Source organism: Sus scrofa, chromosome 8, assembly GCF_000003025.6.
Source record: "Sus scrofa isolate TJ Tabasco breed Duroc chromosome 8, Sscrofa11.1, whole genome shotgun sequence".
Taxonomy (NCBI): Eukaryota; Metazoa; Chordata; class Mammalia; order Artiodactyla; family Suidae; genus Sus; species Sus scrofa.
The window spans coordinates 126,280,586-126,303,934 of NC_010450.4; the positions used below are offsets into that span (position 1 = coordinate 126,280,586).

Below are 23,349 nucleotides of genomic sequence, written 5' to 3' on the forward strand. Positions count from 1 at the left end.
ACCGACAGTATAAATTTCATATATTTAAAATGTACCCTTTGATAAATTTTGATAAACATGCACATATGAAATTATTTAAAAAATCCAGGGAGTTCCCTTTGTGGCATAGTGGAAACAAATCCAACTAGTAGCCATAGGATATGGGTTCAACTCCTGGCCTTGCTCAGGGGGTTAAGGATCTGGCGTTGCTGTGGGCTGTGCTGTGACACAGCTTGGATCCCGCATGGCTGTGGCTGTGGCTGTGGTGTAGGCCAGCAGCTGCAGCTCCAATTCTACCTCTAGCCTGGGAACTTCCATATGCTGCAGGTGCGACCTTAAAAAAAAATCAAGATAATGAACCTATTCAAAGCTAATTTTAAAAGAAAAAATTTCCTCTTTAGGGTACTAGAAATCTAGGCTGATGAGAAATCAGATAAGCTGCCTAATGATGGTTAATATGGAGTTATCTATGTATTAACAGCAATACTAATAATTGATAATCTATCGAAAAGCAAAAACCATTCACAGTTTGAATATTAATTTTGCATGGTGCACTGCAAAGTCAGCTAATCTGACTTCTAGGGACCGGTCCCTATTATCACCCATTTTTTACTTATTGATACAACATTAATTCACTTTTTACAACTGGAAAATGTAACAAGCATACTTTAAACAGAAAGGGAAAGTAGGCAAAACGAATCTACCATATGCTTCTCCTTTGATCCTCTCTTCCTTTCTCTGAAAATGTGTCTTCCCTGCACTGCCTTACTGTTACTCTAGTTCATGCATCAGCCCTTCGTAATATTCCTTGCCTGGGCTAACTTCTTCCAGCAGAGGCCTAAGATCTAGTTCTTCCTTCCTACTCCATTTCCACACACACTCTGTTTATAAGAAGAGAGGACAAAAAAGTAAATCCATGTTTGAGTCCCAGGTTATTTACAGCTTGAAGTGTCAATCCCTTCTGTTCAAATCATTTTAAAAGCTGGTGTCTACATGTTGCCCTGCATAATTAACAGTAAAGTATCAGGCACCTTCATGCATAACTAAAGACATTTTGACTGAAGATGAGCATCATCCGGCTGCTTTTCAAATTTTACCATGAAGGAGCTGTGCACAAAGCCATATTTGTCTGCCCATAACTGAATCTTCGATTCAAAACATGAACCTGAACTAATATAAAACATCACCGTTTATTTTTGCAGGTGGCTGCCACTAAATATATGAAAATAGTATTGATGTGCCTTCGTTTTTATATTAAAGACCTTTAATTCCTTCATGAGTTTTTCCTGCAGACGTAGCTTTCTGAATGACTTCAGCAAATTTCAGTAGCTTTTTGACAGATTCAGAACATTATCGTTTCACTTAACCTTGAGGTCAACTAAAACTTTTAGTTCATTTTCAGCCACACTTTTATTCAGAAATATTTTTGTCATATTTTATCACTGCTATTTTCTTTTCTTATTGCAAGTGACAAGCTTGGCCTTTATCTCTGTCCAAGTTCTTTTTGTTAGTTAAGGCCCACTAGCTATCCTTTCATTAATAGTAGAGATTTCACTATTCAGACACAATCAAATTTTATCTTTTTATTTCAAGAATTACATGCTTCCATGAGAATTTTTATTTTTAAAAGTGTGGTCTGTAATTAATTATAGTATTACTGTAATTGTGTGTATATATATTTTACAATCACTCAATAAAATTAAAATATTTTAATGTTGTCAGCAATAAACAATGAGTAAGATTATTTTTAGTTCCATGCGTAAGTTAAGAGGAAAGTAGAAAAATAATGAGTAGATATTACCAGGAAGGGGCACTCGTACACCCTGTTATCACTGAAAACACTGAAAGTCCTTTGATCCATGGAAATAATTTTTAATATTTGTAAAATTAGTATTCTATAAAAAATTATTAGAATATTTCCTAACTACAACATCTAAAAATTATTATCAGTAGACTAATCAATAAATTACTGACTTCATTTCCTACTAAACACTACCCTTAAACATAATGTGATCACACTGAACTGAATTGCATCACTGACTAAAATGTAATGAGGCTACAGAATTCCCATGCTTCAATAATTCTATGTTTAATTAATTTTAACCAAGTTAGGACATCAGACAATCAAAACATTCATCAGTTTGATATCTCTTATATCTGGAGTAATTTCCATTGTTGATATTAAGTAAATCAGATATACCAGACTAGAATGCTAGGTACTCACTATATTTATATATGTTACTTTTTATGTTTCAAATCATCCAGAATACACTTCCTTTTTTCCCTACTTTTTTCTTTTTTTTTTAGGGCCGCAGGTGTGGCATATAGAAGTTCCCAGGCTAGGGGTCGAATCTGAGCCGCAGCTGCTGGCCTATGCTGGTCACACTGGATTGGAGCTGTCTCTGTGGCCTACACCACAGCCTGATCCTTAACCCACTGAGAGAGGCCAGGGATCAAACCCACATCCTCATGGATACTAGTCAGGTTTGTTACCACTGAGCCACAATGGGAACTCCCTTTTTTTTACTTATTTTTGATGTGAATATTAAGTTGTTAAATTAATTGCATATCTTCTGCTACTACTATTTCTTTTTTGTTCTACATGCATACTCCACTTTCAAAATGAGCAAATTATTTTCACATCTATTGTTTTCATATAGTTATAAAGTCAACATATAAGCATGGCACAATGTCAAGTGTTCTGAATGACTTTAGATTTCTATTTTCTTATGTTATTATACTACTTAAGTATAAAATCCAAAGCAGCATCAGAATCATTTGTCTATGTTTGTTATGAAGTTATAACATACAGTAAAAGATGACTCACAAAATATCTTACCTATTTCTCTCTATTGTATGAATACAGTATGTCTTTGGTGTATGTTGCTTATGTTTATTTATATATCTATACTCATACCATCTCACAGATTTCTATTATGTATCTATCATATATTATCTATATCTATAATCTTCTAAAAATGATAATTCCAGCAATAGTGAGTATTCATAACTGCTTGCTGGTATCATACAGTCTTGAAGAGACCTGCGAATTTGTCATTTAATATGGACACTCCTTGCTATGCCATGATTCATCCAAAGCTCATCTTGAAAAGAGATAACTGGAATTAATAGCCCCAGTTATTTTTGTCTGACTACACTGTGGAAGAAAACACTTTGGCTGGAAAACTCTATTTTGGATTATAATACATTTAACTAAAATTTATGAAAATATTTTGTCAGAAGTTCCAACTCACCCTCATGAGCACCCATTTATTTTTAATCAAAATGTGCTTCTGTTAACAAGATAAAACTGGATGTCAATTCATAGTGAGGTGAAATGTGGCTGTCATTGAAAGAAAGAAAAGTAAGGCTTTGAACAAATGAATGGAAATATTATCTCTACTTTCACATATCAAATTTAAACAGAGAAATTAAAAAAAAGACAAGACTAAAAGTTAAATATTACATAAAACACTGTAAAATAAAGTTAAAGAGTAGAATATATATATAAACATTTCCATAATTTTGCAATCAGGGGTTTCAAGAGAAAACCATGAGAATTTATGCATTTTCTAGAAATGTGAGAAATTTGTATTAGTGAGACTTTTCTCCTTGGGAGTTAATAAACTGTGAAATGACTACAAATATATTTAAATAGTGGTTCTGTACTTACAGTGAGGAAAAAAAAAAAAAGAACAGATCTCACCTTTACTGTTTACCTCTACCAGGTATAGGTTTTATTGTGGAAAGCACTCTTAATATAGTGGAAAAAACATTGGATTAGAGGTCTAGGCTTGTTTTTTATAACAAACTAATGATTTTTAGGAAGGCCTCCAGCCCACAAAATTCAGAATACATATGTAAGATAGAGATGTTTCACTAAATGACTGGTATTTTTTCCCTAATTTTATGGTCCCCCGGAAATTTTGGGGACAGACCAAAAAATATGCCTACTTGGAAAAACTTGGGTATATTTAAGAATGGACAGAGAAGCCAATTTCTGAATTGCAATTATTTTGTTTGTCCCAAAAATAATTCTCCAGTTCCCAATTTTCTTTCAAGAGAATATATCCATTAGCACAACACTTCCTATATGAGAGACAGAAATATAACATTTTTTTCGCAATCCTAAAAGACACTGTCTATTTAATGAAAGTACACTTATTCAGATCGTATTATTGCTCCAAATGGCAACAATCAGACATTCTGAAATGCACGTGTCTAGGTCTGAAAGATTTCTCATCTCAGATTGGGATATAGATTCATATCAAAGTTGAATGAATCAAAAGAAGAAATTCTCAAGCAAAGCGTTTCAAATGCTTTTCCATTTAAACCCACAAAACCCACTTTTATTCAAGCACTCCAGGGTAATAAAACGTTCCATAGCGTCTGATTAAGAATTGCTTGAAAACATTTTCAATGGATTAAGTACTTTTCTCCTCATGAGCATCAAGTGACTTTCTTGGAGTGATTATATTCAGCTAGATGCATTCATTTTAGTAATTAGACATTTCAAGGCACAACCTATATTATTACAAGATATTTTAAAATTATTTTTAAAGTGAGATTCATTTCTCACTTTTGATTATAAAAATGAATTCCAGAAATGCTACTTTATTGTTATAAGGGAGTTGACTACCCTGATTATACTGAAAAATTTAAAATCAATGTTCTCTTCCTATAAATGTAGAAGCTCCTTATTGCACCTGAATTACTATGATTAATAAAAGTGCATCTAATTACTAAAAGAGCATCTCCATTTCCAAACATTTATTTTCCATATTAGAAGGAACGCTATGCAAACTCAGCTTTCTATACAACTTCAATAAATTATTTATTAAATCCAGAGAATTTGCTGGAAAGACATATAAGGCCCTGGTACAAATGGTGACAATTTAAGGTAAACAAGCAAACAAATAAAACAGTTCATCAAAATAAGATTTGTTGCCTCAACAAGAAGTGGAATATGTAACAGCAACAACTAAGATGGATGAACTTAGTAACTGATAACAATAATACTATGTATCTAAATAATTAATTTTTGAATGAAAACATTTAAAACATGGTCCATCAAAACTCTTTTGAGTATGACAAGATTTTAGATGATACAAATTTGATGATTTAAACTCCTATGGAAACTGCAGACCAGAATAAGATATAGATTTTTTGTGTTTTTTGTTTTTCAGATGTTAAAAAATCTTTATCACTCCTTCATTCCATTATATACTTTTTTAATGGCTAGTAAACATTTGGGATTCAGCACGGACTACTAGTTTCAGGGTACAAAAGAAACAACATAGACATTTATATTTTAATAAAACAGAGAAAATTTGAAAATCTTTATAATTATTTTACATTCAGGTGAATAAGAACATTTTAATCTTAATAGGTGGTATGAGTTCTAGGTCTCAGTACAACTACTATTCATTTGAATATTCTCTCCTCAAAGATCAAGAATACAGCGAGGCCATTCTGTCCAGTCACAACCATACATTAATAGCCTCGTGCTGTTAGGAATGAAGATCAGTTGCCGAACAGCAAATTCCTGTCTTCAGCACAGTCAATATACTGCTTTTAGCATATAAATCGTTTCAATTTTTTAATAATGCAACAAATTGTGTTACTTCTTTTTATTGTAACATACCTTCTTTTTGTCAAGAAGGAAATTCTGAAGGAAACAGAATGCAAATTCATAGCAGAAACTTTAAAAGGGGCAATAGTTTATAGGTCTAAGCCATCCCAAAGTCTCAAAAAAAAAAAAAAAGGTTTTAATAGCATAGTCTCTATCAAAACAAATGAGCAAATATCAATCCCTTCATTTTCCAGACTAATTGGGGGAGGGGGAACCTTAATAGTCTGTGACTAGATTTAGTGTGTCAAGTCTCCTGGTCACAAAAGAAAATAAAAGAACTGGGGTCTGAGTGGGGTGGCAGGAGAGAGGCAATGCAGTCAGCAGTGACCAAAAGCCATGATTACAATTTCAATTATTTATCACTGACAAATGGAGAGTCCCCAAACAAATGAGTTGTTGCAAATTTGGTGAGACTATGCCTAGACTACTTAAGCCTTTATAATTACTCCAATGTATAAAATCCAATTCCTGTTGAAGGAGAACTTACAATCCCCTGAAGGAGTCAAGACAGGCTTTAGAGAATAAGAAAGATGTATAATCACATATTTTAACAGACTACAGAGACATTCAGAGGTGAAAGAAAGCAGATGATTTGAGGTACAATGACAAACCCCTGGGATTATGGTTCACCTCAACCTGCCATGTTAGGAGTGTCACTGTATAACAAATTAGTCTGCTGTGAATTTCCAACATATATGGACAAATGACTCACATGGTATGTGACCCCTTCCTCCACTGTTTGCACATTCATCCAACCTCTGAAATAATTCTTCAATATCTGCCACTTAAAGTTCAATGATGACAAGGAGACTTCACCAAAGGAGAACACATGAGCAAGTATTTCTCAATTCTGTGTATTCCCTACTTAGATCGCTTTAATGATTATTGCTCTGGCAATGGGTCCTGGACATTAATCACCATTTGTGGTTAAAACTACATTGTGTAGGTGAATTTAGGCTGGAGTGAAGTTTCACTGGTGGCATGTGTGTATGTCAGAAGTTGGGGTAAAGCAGATTCCATTGCATCCTACTGTGGGTGCTGTCAGCAGAGTAGGAAGGAAACTGAAGCTTGCCTCCTTTGTATCAGGTACAGTCTTAAACTCTTAACTGAGTCAGTCTTCAGCATGTGAACTGATGAACCACCAACTCTACTGGTCTGCAAACATTTACTAAGATTTTGCATGTCAAATAGCAGCTATTTCTTCATAATAAGCCCCTTCCTCCAAAGTGGCAAAGTAATACAGATTTTGTAGTCTTTATCCAAAAGTCATTTGTTCTAGTTCTACAAAAACTCAAACTGGAATTGTGCACTCTCAGTCATCTTTTCCCCATGCCAGAAAAGCCAGCATCATCCCCTCCACCAAAGAGTCCCCTCCAAGAGGCAGTGAATGCTGCTTGCTGGAGTAGGACCCCATCAGAAGTCATCTCAGTTCAAGCAGCGGCTAACTCCCAGAAAGATCAGAGTAAATCTAAACATCACAGGATACAGCTATCATTCTTTCTTGCATGAAGTAATAGGAGATGGGTTTCCTTTGAAGCAGAAATGATCTAGTCCACAGCATATCCTTTTCAAGAGTGGGGTCAGTTATTTTGAGGGTCTAACATTGTAAATTTTGTAAGATATTAGACTGAATATCACATGTCTTAAGGGTACCAAATATTTTCTTGAAGACAGATCAAAATAAAAGATGATTCAGCTTGTTTCTTTTCTGTAGCTAGGTTCATTTGTGCCACATATTAGATTCCAGATATAAGTGATATCATACGGTATTTGCCTTTCTCTTTCTGACTTACTTGCCTTAGTATGAGAGTCTATAGTTGCATCCATGTTGCTGCAAATGACATTATTTTGTTCTTTTTATGGCTGAGTAGTATTCCATTGTGTATATGTACCACATCTTCTTAATACATTTATCTGTCAAAGGACATTTAGATTGTTTCCATGTTTTGGCTATTTTGAACAGTGCTGCAATGAACATACGGATGCAGATACCTTTTTCAATGAATTTTGTCTGGATATATACCCAGGAGTGGGGTTGCTGGATTATATGGTAGTTCTATATTAGTTTTCTGAGGTAACTTCATACTCTTTTCCATAGTGGCTGCACCTTTTACATCCCACCAACAGTGCAGGAGGGGTCCCTTTCTCCACACCCTCTCCAGCATTTGTTATCTGTAGACTTACTAATGATGGCCATTCTGACCAGAGTGAAGTGGTACCTCACTGCATTTTGATTTGCATTTCTCTAATAATTAGTGATGTTGAGCAGGTTTTGATGTGCCTGTTGGCCATCTGCACATCTTCTTTGGAGTCTGTTCAGGTCTTCTGCCCATTTTTCATTTTTTTTTTTTTTTTTTTTTTTGCTGTTGAATTGTGTAAGTTGTTTGTATAATTTAGAGAATTAAACCCTGTCAGTTGCATAATTTGAACTATTTTCTCCCATTCCATAGGTTGTCTTTTTTTGTGTGTGGTTTCCTTTGCTGTGCAAAGCTTGTAAGTTTATTAGGTCCCATTGGTTTATTTTTGTTTTTATTTCTATTGCCTTGGGAGACTGACTTAAAAAAACATTTGTACAGTTGATCTATACATATAGTTATATATGTATGATTGGGTCATTTGCTATACAGCAGAAATTGACATAAAATTGTAAATCAACTATAATAGAAAAAATAAAAATCTTACAAAAAAAGCTGATGGATCTATTTTTATGACGTATATTATATGTAAAGTAAGGTGGGAGGAAAAAAGTTGGAAAACATATCGTCAAGTCATAGCATTTACTAGATTCTCTCCATCATATAATCCTTCTAAGATACAACTTTATTGTTAGAAATATGACAGTAAATGAGGGTGGAAGATTTTCCAATAATTAGTTTAATTTTAAACACTGGGATTATGTAGGCTATGCTGGCTATCAGAGTCTCTGCTATTAGCTTCCCACTGAACTGTAGATGTTCTCAAGTTTGATTAATAGACTTGCAGAATTTTAGATTCAGAAAGAACATTAAACAAAATAAAAAGTTTAATTTTTCATGCTATCACTGTGATTGCCATGCATAATCACAATGAAAATGAAATTATTGCCCCTCTTCACACAGTAAATTCTTGCCAGAATTTGGCAGTAGACTTTGAATTTCTTATATTGACTTAAAAGTGAATCACATAGATAATTGCCCATTTTCAAATTGGCATTATTTTTATTATCTTGCAGTATACAAACCACAAATATAATTTCTCTTATCCTTATAATATTAAGGGATAGGTATATTTATTCACATTTTACAGATTGAGACTCACTGGGTTTAGTAGTCCTAAAAGCACATGATCATTAGTGACAGTCAAAATTTCAACCCAAGTGTAGTTGAAGGTTAAGGCTTGGGTTAAGGACTTGATGTTGTCCTTGTGAGGATGTGGGTTTAATCTCTGGCCTTGATCAGTGGGTTAAGGGTCCAATCTTGCTGCAAGCTGCATGTGGTATATGTTGCAGATGTGGCTCTGTTTAAACCCCTAGCTGGAAACTTCCATATGCCACAGGTGCAACCATAAAAAAAGAAAAAAATTCAACCAGGTATGTCGATGTTTGACAGCAAAGTTATGTAGTTTTTCCCCATTACAACATATTAAATGTAGCCTAGTTGTTTGAAAATGATCTTGAATTATAAATATCAATAATTCCTAATAAGCCTGCACTCTCATGGGCCCTTTCATTTGGCTTAGAATAACCTGTCTACTTGCTTAAAATCATCAATCCATTCTTTCCCTATTCTCTATGAACCCTGTAAACAAAGTACACAAAATCTTAGTTAATAATCACTAAAATAATCGATTATATTTTTGGGTGACCAGAAGTGACAACTCTGCTAGGCATTAAGGATTCAATGATGGAAATGGTGTGATCCCATGACCACTTTCTAAGGCAGCATAATGATAAGTTACGTGCACATGTTTATTATTTTTCAATTTGAATAAAGAAAAACATAGCTGTTACACTTGGAGATGGAGAGAAGGATCATAGATTCTTATGTCAGTATGCACATGAATTCATTAGTTCTCTCATTAAATACTTCACGAGCATCTAATATATGCCAAGATTTGAGGGCTAGAATAAGAACAAACATTCTTGTCTCATGGAGTTACACTCTAGTGGAAAAGACTATAAACAAGTAATTTATTATATTTACTGTGTATTTGTATATATGTAAACATATATACACATCTATGAGGATGATATGTATATGTATGTATATAATTTTCCAAAACGTGGTAGAAAGAGATAAAGCAGATAATACGAAAAGGAAATGTTATTTTAGATATTGCATAGTCAGAACACAAATATAACATTGAGGAATACTAGTACACTATTTAATAATTGGCCATTTGAAGGCAAAGCTCTTCTTTCTTCTAAGTACAAGGCAGTAAAATATTTCAATTCATTAAAAATGGACCAATGGCAACCTATATAATACCCTTTGCAAAAACGGTTCATTAAATTTTCCCAAGAATGCAAAGCTGTAGGCTTTATATTTGTGGATTTAATGTTGAAGAACCTGAGGAAAGATTCTAAACCTACCTGAAAACGATTACACCTAGGAGCTAGAATATCATTGCTGTACAATTTTATTTCATCCGCTTGCATGAGAAAATTTTATGAAGATACTAAGCGTTACTGTGCAATTAAGATTGTTTGTGAAACCAGTTTTAATCTATTTTCCCTGGCCTTATTTTCCTGTTTGTGATAAAGTTCAAAGGCATTAAGTCTAGAGAATTAAATTTTAAAGCTGAAGCTCAGGCTTCACAATAAAAAGTGGGTGGCACTGGCAAAACCAAACCAGAGTTCAGACACATAAGCAAAAAACTGTTGTGTACAATTCCTCTTCTAGGAAAAAAGAAACAAACAAATCAACCCTTTAAATTAACTATTTAATTTAATATATAATGTCTTCTATGAAATTTAGTTTTAGAAGATTAAATAGAATATTATTACTTAAATTATTTTTTTCTTCTTGTAAATTTTGTATTGTGATGAACAGAAACAGGAAGACCATTTTTTAAGAAAGTTTAAGGATGTAGAAAACCTTCAATATTTCAGTATTTGGCTTTGAGGCTCACCTGAATTTATCTTCGAGGATATACGGTGTCTGATACCTTGGACGTTTACTGAATAAAACACCAACTTACATCATGGTAAAAGAGCAGGTAAAAAACATCAAAGCAGGAAAGCTCTTCATTTTGATCAGCATCAGTGAAAATTAAATAAGCCCTTTCACATTTTTGCCAGATTAAAAGAAAAAAATGAAACCTCTACTCATACAATGCCAAGAGGGATAAGACTAGTCCAAAATCTGGGACTTGGTCAATCTCCCATTCAAATCCTACACAGAAACAACAGTGCTTAGCTCATGAGAGCTGACAGCATCCCTGCTCCAGGTGATAAGGCTGCAGGCATTGTATACACTTAGCCACTGGCAGTGGAATAAACACTGACAACTTGACAGTTCATCAATTGGAGAGCCATTCACTCTTTTCGAGACATGGAGATACTGAGAGTGGAACCTTAATTTTAGACACACATTGGGTAAAATACACACTATAATTATTTGCACAGCAATGCTTCCCTTTGATAAGCATCACTGAAGACACTGTACATTTGTTAATGTCCACGTGAAGGAATTGCCCCACTTGTAAATGGAGCTAGCAACCCACAAACGAATTTATAACTCTTAAAGTTACTTGAGATCTAGGTTTGAAGCTTTATAAACTTAGTAATTAAAACTGCAGCTTGATAGAAAAACATTTGAGTTATAAAACATTTAAAAATTAAGAATGCTCATAAATTTTTTAAGCAAGAATACAATTTTTTGAGTGTCAGTAATGTAAAAGGCACCATACATACCGATAGTTCCTTTCACATACTATTTACATAAAGTTAGCGCACTGGAGTGTTTCAATTCAATTTAGTAATCATAGCACTCTGATTTTAGGAACAAACAAATCATCGCAGGAGTTTTTAACATACTGAAGAATAAAGTAGACAAAATTTGAGGTATCTGATTCATGTCAACTGAATGGCATAGATAACATTATGGACACTGAATTCAGAGCAGGGTGAAGAAAATACATTGATCTTGGAACTACACTGACCTTAGCAGGATAAATGAAGCCCACTTCTGTCACCCTTATAGTTATGACTTTTCATTTCTAGAATGCGTTCTCCCTTTGAATCATGAATTTAGATGTCTCCCTACTCAACACAACTTGTTGGCTCTGAAGCTCTCTCACTTAATCCATTCAATACCAGTTTCTTCATACTTGCTGAGGACTCTGTTCTCTTGATCTACACCTTCTCCAGGTTGTTGAGACTTCTCCTGCCTTCGTTAGCAGACATGTCCAGTGAGAGTTCATGCTTTATCACCTCACCCATTTTCCTGCCTCATTACACTGCTATCAGAAACAATAAAACACAACAAGACAAAAACAATCTGATGAAATCCCAACCCACACTAATGCAAATAAGTCCTGTCCACTGAATGTTTCAGATAAAAATATACAGCCTTGTAGAATAGTGCTACAATAGAATTTTTGGTCTCAACTTCACACGAGCCAATAGCCCTGCCTGGCAATTCTTCCATGTTCCCTAATTACCTCTCTCTGGTTTGCCACAGCAGCTCTTTCAAAACTTATTCGCTGTCTATAAATTTCCAACCTTATTATTGCTAATGTTTTCTTTCCCTCTTAGCAGATAATCTCACCTCTCATTTCTCCAAGAAAAGACAACATGTTTCTCAAGAATTCCCTTAACTTCTTGATAGCACACATGAAAAGTGGCTTGCAAACACACCATTCTCTCCTACTTCCTCCACCCATCACTCAGTAAAATGATGTCCTTGGTGCCTAAGAGTAAGCACTTGATCTAATTCTGGATCCAATTGGCTCTCTTTCTCCTGGACTTTATCAGTGATCACCTGTCTTTCCTTTATCTTCTTTCTCTTACTACCTACTGGCTCAGTCTGTAAGCATGAAGTATACTCAACACTCTAACATTCTGAAAATTATCTACCTCCATTTCACAAAGCCATTTAATAACTGTTCTTGCAGTCAAGCAGGTTAATATGGTATTTACCCTCACTTTCTATTTATCACCTTCCTTTTTACTTTCAACTTGTCACAATTTAAACATATGGGATTATTGCTCCACTAAGCTCCTCCTCATAAGGAGCAATTTGCAACATTTTTGATATACCAGGCAGTTCTGGACCCATCATATAACTAAATCAAGAAGGTTATACCTACCTATGAGTTTAATAACGTACAACGTCACTTGGTTTTAGTAACACACAAGAATTTGAACAGTCTGATGAATTAGCAATCACATTCCTAACCCATTTGCTCTCCTTCCCCTCCTTAGTTACTGTTAAACCCTGAGATCCTAAATATAATGGACTCTCTGTAGCCTTTATATTACTGCTATTCTGCTGCATTGCTGACCCTCCCCTATTTCTTTAAACTCTCTTCTTAGCTTCTATTAGTATTGGACTTCTATTAGTGCAATTATCATCCTTGCACATACATACATACCTAATTATTGAATTATGATTAGGTTTTTTTTTTTTTTTTTTTTTTTTTTGCTTTTTAGGGCTGCACTCGCAGCATATGGATGTTCCCAGGCTAGGGGTCTAATCCGAGCTATAGCCTCCAGCCTATGCCACAGCCATAGCAATGCCAGATCCGAGCTGCCTCTGCAACCTATACCACAGTTTACGCAATGCTGGATCCTTAACCCACTGAGCAAGGCCAGGGATCGAACCCACAACCTCATGGTTCCTAGTCAGATTCATTTTCTCTGTGCCTCAATGGAAACACCCATGATTAGCATTTTTGTAAAATGGAGGAGTATTAGGATCATAAGGCTTTAGAAAATTAATGATAACATTATATGGGGTAATTTACATAAAGGATACTGGCAGAAAAAAAAACTGATGCAAAATGATATGCATAAACTTAGGGAGTAGAGTGGAAGGAAAAGACATGAAGGTTTGTAAGGAATTAATGAATACTTATGTAAAGAGCTTTTATTTGTATCTGTATAGCTCTTTCTGCAAATGAAATAATTTCTGTATATATACCTTAATTATACATCTTTTTTTAAAGTTATATATTCATCTTGATTTTACAACTATAATGATGTCTGAAAAGGTTTTCTGATATCATTTGAGGAGCAATTAACAAAAACTCCAAAAAAAGATACATAACTTTCTGGTAAACAATCATGAATATTTTCATTTTCTGAATCTTCACTTATACTAAACTTATTTTGTGATTCTAGGTTAACTATTTTGTTTCTATTTGACTCCAGATAAATGTGACTAGTTTCTTATTACTAAATAAATACATTTGAAGGCAGAGAATTGACTCTAAGACAGGTTTTCCCCAATACTTTTGAGATTCTCTATGACTCAATGGTAATCTTGATACTCTCTAAGCTCTTCCAGAGTCACAAAATTAGCACTAGCACCAGACACTCAGCATTAGTTGCTTAGTCATCACAAATCCCACATGGATAACCACAGGTTTTGCCATCATAAACCTGCTACACCCATGCACATTAGAGTGAGATCCACGCTGAGACATTCAACAGTGAACATACCAAAATATAAAAATAAAGACAAAACTTAAAATCAGCCAGAGAAGTAAGGGGAGATGATGGGAGGGAGACAAACAGCAGAGTTCTCAACCATAAAAAAACACGAAGCCAGGACTGGTACAATGATATCATCAACATGCTGAAAGAATAAAATGAGCACTGTGAAATTCTGTGTCTAGGGGGAATATATTTAAAGAAAAAAGATTAAATAAAAACACTTCCGATAAATAAAAACTGACAAACATGGCCACAAGAAAATCATCAACAAGGGAAAATTTTAAAGCTATACTTCAAGCAGAAGAAAACCAATTCTAGATATAGATTCAAGAAGGAAAGACAGGCAAAAGATGTAGAAATTATGTGGGTACATATAAATATTTATGTCACAAAATAGTAATGGCAATACTTCTTGGAATAAAAAAATATAACATTAAAAACATGAACAATAATTATCTATAATGTGAGAAGTGGATATATTGAGTAAATAAAGTTACAATGTTGTATGTAAGTCATCTGAGAGAAGCATGAAGATACTAACTACTGTAGATGTTGATAAAGTATGCATGTTGTAAATTCCAAAGGAACTGTTAAATAATAGAAGCAGAGTATATAACTTGTAACTTAGTAATTTAAAACTATACATTAATAATCAACAGAAGCAAGAAGTGACCAAAAAAAAAAAAAAAAAAAAAGGAACCTGGAATAGGCAAGAAAATGTAATGTACAAAATGTAAATGTAAAAATGGTAGACTTAAATCAAAATGTATAACTAAATACATCAAATTTAAATACTGAAATGTATCATCTTTAGGCATAAATAGTCAAATTGGTATTGAATAATCAATTATTATGGTTTTTATAAGAATTATATGTGCAATGAAAGGATACAGGAAAAGTTGAGAGTAGAGGATAGTAAAAAGAAAAGCCATCCAAATAATAATGGAAGGGAAATTGTTTTTGCTCTATTCATAGCAGTCAAAGATATTCTTTAGGAAATAATTCATTATTAGAAGTATAAGCCTTATAATAATGTAAGAGTGCTATTAACAAAGAAAACTGTTCAGAAATAAAAATAAGTTCATATTTCAATATGTTTCAGATAGTTAAAAGAGTATTATTATACAGTTTTATGCCGATACATAAAAAAACCTTTAAAATTTCATAAAAATAAGCTTCTTAAGTTGGTAAGAATTAGGAAATATGAGTTATTTTTTATTAGCCATGAAAAAATGGAATCAGTAGTAAAAAAAAAAAATCCCCACATAGAAAATTCTAGTCCAAGTAGGTTTCACAAGATCAACTAGCCAACACTCAAGGAAGAAATTCTTCCAGTTTTATATATTTGTAAAGAATAGAAAAAAAAGAAACCCTCTCCACCACATTTTATGAGTCCAACATAACCTTAGTATCAAAGTCCAACAGAGGAAAATCTGAGGTAAATTTAGTCATGAACATCAATGTAAAAACCCTATGCAAGGTAGCAGTAAATTTTTTAAAAAATCATATAAACATAAGAATAATTTTATATAAATATAAAAATTAGGTTCATCCCAGGAATACATGAATGTTCCTATATCTGATTAAAGTTGATAAAAAGGAAAAATGAAACATTTATATTTTAATATTGAAATATTTTTCTATGATATTGATAATTAATATAAGGATTCCTATTACTTTTACTTTCATTGAGCATTGTCCTAGAGACCCTAGTTGGTGCACTAGGCAAGAAGAAATAAAAGGTGTAAAAATTAAAAAGGAAGAGACAAAATCATCAATCACAGATGGTATGCAGAGAATTCACTAGATTTAAAGATAAATTATTAGTAGTAAAGAGTAGAGCAAGAGAGCTGAATATAAAATCAATATAAAATACCGATGAGATTTCTATATATAAGCAACCAATAGAAAATTAAGCTGAAAAAGATTTTACATGTAAATGATATTACATTCATACAATATAATGCCACTCAGCAATATAAGTAAACAAATAAATTAGTGACATGAAAGGAACATGTACCTAAAAATCATGTTGAGAAAAATGAATTAGTACAACATTATCCATTCATATGAACATCCAAACTAGGTAAACCTGTGTTGTTAAGAGTGGAAAAAGGGTCAATGGGACTTTGGGGTGATGAAAACGCTCTATAACTCGATTTGGATGGTGTTCCCATTGGTGAATGCAATACCTGAAAACCATGTAGACAAAATTTGTGTACTTTATTGTATTTAGATTAAATCTCAATCAAAAAAATAAAGATACTATATTGAAGAGTACACTTGTGCTCTTTTCTTTTCCTATACATATATTTAACAAAATCGAAGAAGATAAAGGCTTAAATATAAAAGACAGAACTATAAAGCCTTTGGAATATAATTGAGCATAATACTGTTATGATCTGACAGTAAATAATGATTTCTTGAATAAGACTAAACAGCAATAATCACAAGGAAGAAAAGTCATGTCTACTAAATTTAAAGTACTATGAATGGAATGAAAATTAAATGCACATAGAGGAAACTATTTCAATATAATTAAATATCATAAGACTAATATTCAAAATTATATATATAATAAAATCAATTATAAAAACAAAAGATAACCCAGTAGCAATGGCCAAAGGACCTGAGTGAGCAATTAACTCAAAAAGAAACCTGAAGAGCAAAATAATGCAGGAAAAGATTCAGAATTTTTTTATAGTCTAGGAAATGCAAATTGAAACACAAGGATACACTATTATCGATCCAATGACTTAATAAAAATGTAAAAGTCTAACAAAACCAATATTTGGTGAGAATATGGGACAGTGTAAATTTGCAGCACTGCTGGAAGTATGTAAATTGGTAAATCTCTGTGAAGTAGGTTTGAGATTACCTAATCAAGCTCAGTACATCTTTTCTCGTATTGCAGTAATTCTACTCCTGGATACAAATCCTATAGAAATACGTGCACAAGTACAAGAGTATAAATCCAAGATATAAGTCTAAGAATATCACAACATCATTGCTTATGAGAGCCTAAAAATGGAAACAGACCACAATAGATTTTGACATATTCACACAATAGGAAACAATACAGAAATATAAATGAATAAACAATAACTGCATATAACAAAAAGAATAACACAAACAGAACAAAGAATATAATAAGAAATATAAGAAGAATGTAAGAATATAAGAAGAAAAAAGAATATATGCAATATTGTATCTATTCATTAATTGAAATATTGGAAAAACTTAGTTATTAAAAGATTCACACTTACATGGTAAAATTATATTTAAAGTGTAAAGAAATGAGTATCATAAAATTAAGGTTGATGATACTACTGAGAAGGAATGTCAGTATTTGAAGTATAATGGAGGTTTTAGGAGGCTTGATATTACTATATTTCTTTACTATAGAAGTGGTTGTTTCCTTATAATAATTCACTAAACTATTCCTGTGTTTTAAGCAGTTTTCTATATGTTTGCTATGTCTTACTGCAAAACAATTAAAAACATATTAAGATAGTTTCACCTTCTCTAGCATAAATTATCACGTTTTTCTGCTTCTTATAATAATTCTAAATTCCAATGTCTAAATTTTTCTGCATCCTAAACCTCAGCACTGGGTAGAAACTCCACTGAAGAACTTGTTCTCAATGCGGCCAACTTTATACATTAGAAATTCATCATTATGAACTCTGTATGCACACTCAATTACCTCAGTTTTTCCCTTACCAAAAATGCATAAAAATGGCAAATCAAAACTATAGAAAAGTCATTTCTCCAGGGGTTTTTCATTTCTCCTTGAGAAAGCTATTGTCCCAGTATTTCATGAAACATCCTTTATTGGCACTCAGCTTCTTACCTGTGATTGGTATATAACCAAACTTCATTTCCTGCAGACCATTTTCTTTCTACTTATTACATGACACATATAGATGCTGAAATACTGTAACATCACATTTTATAGTTGACTTTCTTATTATATGAAATTTATCAAAGCTCTTATTCTGGTTTTATACCTGTTATAAGTTAAAAACCAAGCAGCTATGCACCGTATAAATACTAAATTCACAGCTTTATAAAAAATTATTATTATCATAAATGGAAGACTATGCACGTTCCCTAGGCAACAATCGGTTTACTTTTTCCCCTTTATTCTGAGGCACAAATAGAATTTATTGCTTAAGGCTCGCTAAGTACATAAGGTCATCTAAATGCCTACTTCTTCCCCCTCTTCTTCTCTCCAAAACTACTGTAATAGATTTTAATGCATACTGTGATTTTTCTGCATGGAAAAAAATCAAACAAAACCACATTGCTATAGGAAAAGCACATTTATCAACGTGTCTGGTCTTACTTTGCGAACACCTCGACCAAGCTCTTCTCCGTAGTTGGTTCCAAGAATTTCAAAGTGAACATTAGGATTGCCTCCATTTCTCCAAACTCTAGCTCTCCAGTCAACCCACTAACTCCACCCTAAAGGAGAGAAAAGATACCGAGGTAAGATGTTTGCAAAATAATAATAAGAGGAAATTCTAGGAACATAGTTTTCATCTATAAGATAAATACTTTTTTCAAGCATGCAATTATTAACAGGCTATTTTTTTAAACAGATGAACAACATTAACAGAGGTACAATTGAAAGTAACCTTGAGTACCAATCCAATCCCCTCTACTCTACAGACAAGAAAATTTTGAGACAATAAAGTCAAATTAGTACTCTCAATGACAACATGTTCGAGTTGAGGCTAAATTTTAGGCCAGGTTTTTGCCCACATATGTTGTGACATGCATGGATCCATGAGTCAAAAAATAAGATACTTCCAGAGAGCATACGATCTTCTCTGGAAACAAGACATGACAATACTTTGTCCAGCACAATTCCATTCTTATTTGATTTGAAATTATATCTGGAAATTTTAAAAGCAATGGTTTCTAACTTACTGAAGGTTTATTTTTCTCCCTTCAATATGTTTTCCAAATTAAAAAAAAACCTCTAAATTTGTCTCAAAGTCTGTTTTTGCTCTTAAATAGTAGTTTGAGCTGATGCAATTCATTGGGGATTTCCAAGCTTCATCTTTCATTCAACATGACAGATGTTCATTTCCCCAACAGATGGCAATGTAGGTCATATTTCTCTCTTTCTTGTTTACCATTCTTTTCTCAGTTTAGTTTATCAGCCTTCACATTATTTAGGATTTTACAAGTGAAAATCACATTCTGAGTCACCTCTGTACTAAATTATTTCTAACATAGAATTTTGCCCTGATAATTACATATATTTGGTGAATTATCTCAGTTTTTAAATTGTTTCAATTATCACCTCTATGATGTTGATACTTCAATGTATCTCACTTACTGTAACCTCTAACTCAACTTCTAGTCTTTTTTGGGGCAGGTATTATGCTGTCTGTTATATGTCCTACTTCATCTGTGTCTTGTAGCCCATCATATGACACTGGGTGCATAATAGCTATTCAAACAAATTATCCCTCATTCATTAATTTAAACATTTAATCTATTTCATTTTTACAAGTAATAATCATCAAAACTGATCCTCTACTGTTATTTTCTAATAAGCCAGTTCTCTTTTATTATCCAGTTTTATTAATAAAAATATCTCGAATTTGAAATATCTGTGCTCTTCTCATATATGATTTAAGAGTCAATAGCTTGGATTTTGAAGTCAGGCTTCCTGGATTTAATCAATGGCATCAGCTTCTACTAGCTGTGCAAACCTGGCTAAATCATTTAATTCTCTATGCCCCAATTTTTACATCTGTTAAATGGAAAAAATAATAGTATCTACCCAGAAGATTATTATGTCTTACAATAGGTATAAAGAACATAGAAGAACTTATCAAACATGATAAGTTATGAGAGCTTAATTACTATCAGCATCATAAGCATCATCATTATCATCTACATGATTATTTCATTCTTTACTTTTGGAAGGTTTTTAGTTCCACTAGAAATTATAGGCATGCTCCTGGTTTTGTTGAAAAGTTTTACAGGGGTTGCAAAATTTCTTATATGCTTGAATATTTACATGACTTGAAAAACGTTTTTGGAAATTTGACTTAATTATATTTCATTAATCCTGGAGGGGAAAAAGAATTAAAGTGGCCGTCTAGTATCTATTCACCCTTTTACTGATGCGTGTGTGTGTGTGTGTGTGTGTGTGTGTGTGTGTGTGTGTGTGTAGTGGGGGGAACAGCTGGGAAGAGAGAAAAAAAAAGGAGGTAAATGAGTCTACTGCCCCTGTCAACTGGAGCTCCAGGTAACAAGACTAGTAATATTTACTATGAAGAAGAGTTTTCTCTATAAAAGCCTTTAGCGGGATGTCCCAGACTAAGGAATTATTGTAGTAAAAAAAAACCCTTCATCTAGTTTACACTTTAATGGAGGTATTTCATAATATAAATGCTCCCTGCTGTGTGAGGTAATCCTGCAAAACCTTTGTTTTTTTTTTTTTTTTTTTTGGAGACAGAAGGCACATGTAGAACTAATGTGGGAAGAAAGGACTTGGGGAGCCATGGAGAATTTCCAGTAATTTCTCTTTTGTGATTTCCTGTATCTTTGATATGAGTAAACTAACCTATATTTATAAGTCAATCTGATCCAATTATCACTTCAGATTTCATAGATTGAGATAAGTACAGTGGATTTTATTATCATAAATATCTCCAAATGTCAAATACTGGAATTTGAAAAATACAGCTTATATTACTACACATAGTTAAAACCATCGGTATCCAGACATCTTTTTAGAAGCACTTTTCTTATCCTCAGTTACACATCTACTTTAGGAACATCTCCAATTATATCAGAATCTTACATTTCTGTCTTGGTACTTTATTTCTAGGAAAAAAGGAAAGATATTGTATATCAATATGATTGCTACATTGCAAAAATGCTATACTCCTGAAAATTTTAAACTTTTAATAATAGACTGCCTAGCACTGTATTATTATTCTCCATCAATTCTCAGGTGGACACTCTGGGCCAGTGTCTTTCTCTGGCTCACATCTGGTACCAAGCAACTCAGTCCACTTAGTCCACATTATACAAGGTATAAAACCCCATAAATCAGGGAAACTGGATTTAGTTCACTGTGGCTTCTACTTATCTTTTCCAACTTTTTGACTTCATAATTTATTTTCTTTATGTTATATTCTTAATGAGCTGTTAGCATATGTAATCAGTGAAACTTTCCTTCATATAGATATAAAGGATGCTTGAGAGGTCAGTATTTCAAGCAAACAAATCCTTTAACTGAGTCCCCTTCTTATTGGACTCAGACGTAACCTCTCTGATATTTGACTTCCTAAGAATATACCTATGTTTCTGAGGTTTTTTTTTTTTTTTCCATCTATCCTCAGATCAATATTGAAATCAGAGTGTTGGTAAAAATGTGTGCTGTGTGGTGGCCAGGTGGTAAGGCGCAGGCATTATCTTTGTGCATGCATAGTTGTGGGCTTTTAAAAATCTCTTGATACAGATGATTCTAGACAAAATAAGCTAATGGGACATTGATAGTATGAATAACACATATAGATAATTTTTAAATGTCCATTAAATCGACAGTGATGATTGCCTTTAGAGTGAATCTTTTGAAAAATACCAAGTAAAATTAGTTTGGATTTCATCCTACACATTATATTTAGAAATACAAGTGGGTATCAAACATAAAGAGCAAAAGAGAATAAAAATAAAAAGAGCAGATCAAAGGTTGGAAATAATTCACCCCTGGATAATCAATTCCTGAAGAGACACAAGTCTGATGTCCCCTTATGGATAACATAAATTGGAAAAAAGAAGATAAATCATTTACTGGGAATTCATTTCACTCTCTTTACAAGGCAGAGGATTTTTTCCCTGAGTTTGAAACTGCAACATTACAGATATACTTTTGGAAGATGATACAGAACATCAAATATTTATGACACTTGACTAATTTCCTTATACATATTCCTAGGTTCCTTACAACCTGCAGACATGGTTGGTAACTAAGGATACCTGTTAAATAAATATGAGCCCAGCAAAGCAGTGAACACACTGGGAGATGCCAGGCTCAGTAGTGCTCTGATGCCCTCATGTTTCAGAAGTTAATTTTTCATTTTTAAGTGAGAAAAATCTCTGAGAGAAAGAAGACACTACATCTTCTACCCAGAAAAGAAATACAATATGTAGATAAATATTAGAATACAATATGCCAAAATATAAAAAAGTATAACTTAATTCATATGAAAATTTAGGAAAATTTGAGCTGCTGTATGACATTTACATGTGTATATGTACAAATAGATATATACATATATGTTTACAAATATGCATATACACTCAAATATTCATTCATAACAGAATGTAATGGAGCAAGAAATAGGAAGCTACTAGCCCTTTGATCATGTTATCTACATCTCAGAGAAGAAGATACGGAGGTCAAGACAGCTAGTTATTTGAGGAACCTGTACTTAAACCTCCATCTCATGCCTCATACTTTTTCCTCTGGACTATATAAGCTGCATGTCCAACATAACATAAGCATGTCACAGTGACGGCTCATAGAATGGAGGTTGAACAAAATTAAATTAACATTCACACCATTTGATTTCACTTTATTATTTAAATGTCCTGAAGTTGGAGTAGACATTGATGAGTCCAAAAGAAGACTATTCCAAAGGCATTCACTGCATTTTTCAAAGGTCTTGGGACAAAAAGTTTATTTGCACACATTTTTGTCAAAAGCCTAGTTTATATTCCAAATCAGTACTGTTTCTATTAAGTCACATGATGTTTTCCTAAATTCTCTCTTTCTCCTTCAGGTTTATAAATTTTAAAGGGCACATAGTGCTTAACATGAAAAGCAAAGTAATATGTTTTCTTACTTTAAGTACACAAGATCTTAAAAACCCATCAAGGGGGAGATCAATCAAGATGAAAGAGTAAGAGGACATGGAACTCACCTCCCCCCATGAATACATCAAAAATATAACTATTTATGGGATTATTCTCACTGAAAACTAACTGGAAAGTGACAGAAAGACTCCTACACAAACAAGGCTGTAAGAAAGATTCACATGTAATCAGGTAGGAAGAGAAGAGAAAT

General features: G+C 33.2%; 1 protein-coding gene across 1 annotated transcript in view; it reads right to left on the reverse strand.

The window, feature by feature from the left end:
• GRID2 (glutamate ionotropic receptor delta type subunit 2) overlaps window positions 1-23,349 on the reverse strand; it is a 1,309,423-nt gene that overhangs the window by 459,391 nt on the left and 826,683 nt on the right. The window contains 2 exon segments of the mRNA XM_021100736.1: window positions 18,598-18,674; window positions 18,677-18,716. Coding sequence (XP_020956395.1) covers window positions 18,598-18,674; window positions 18,677-18,716 — 117 coding nt within the window.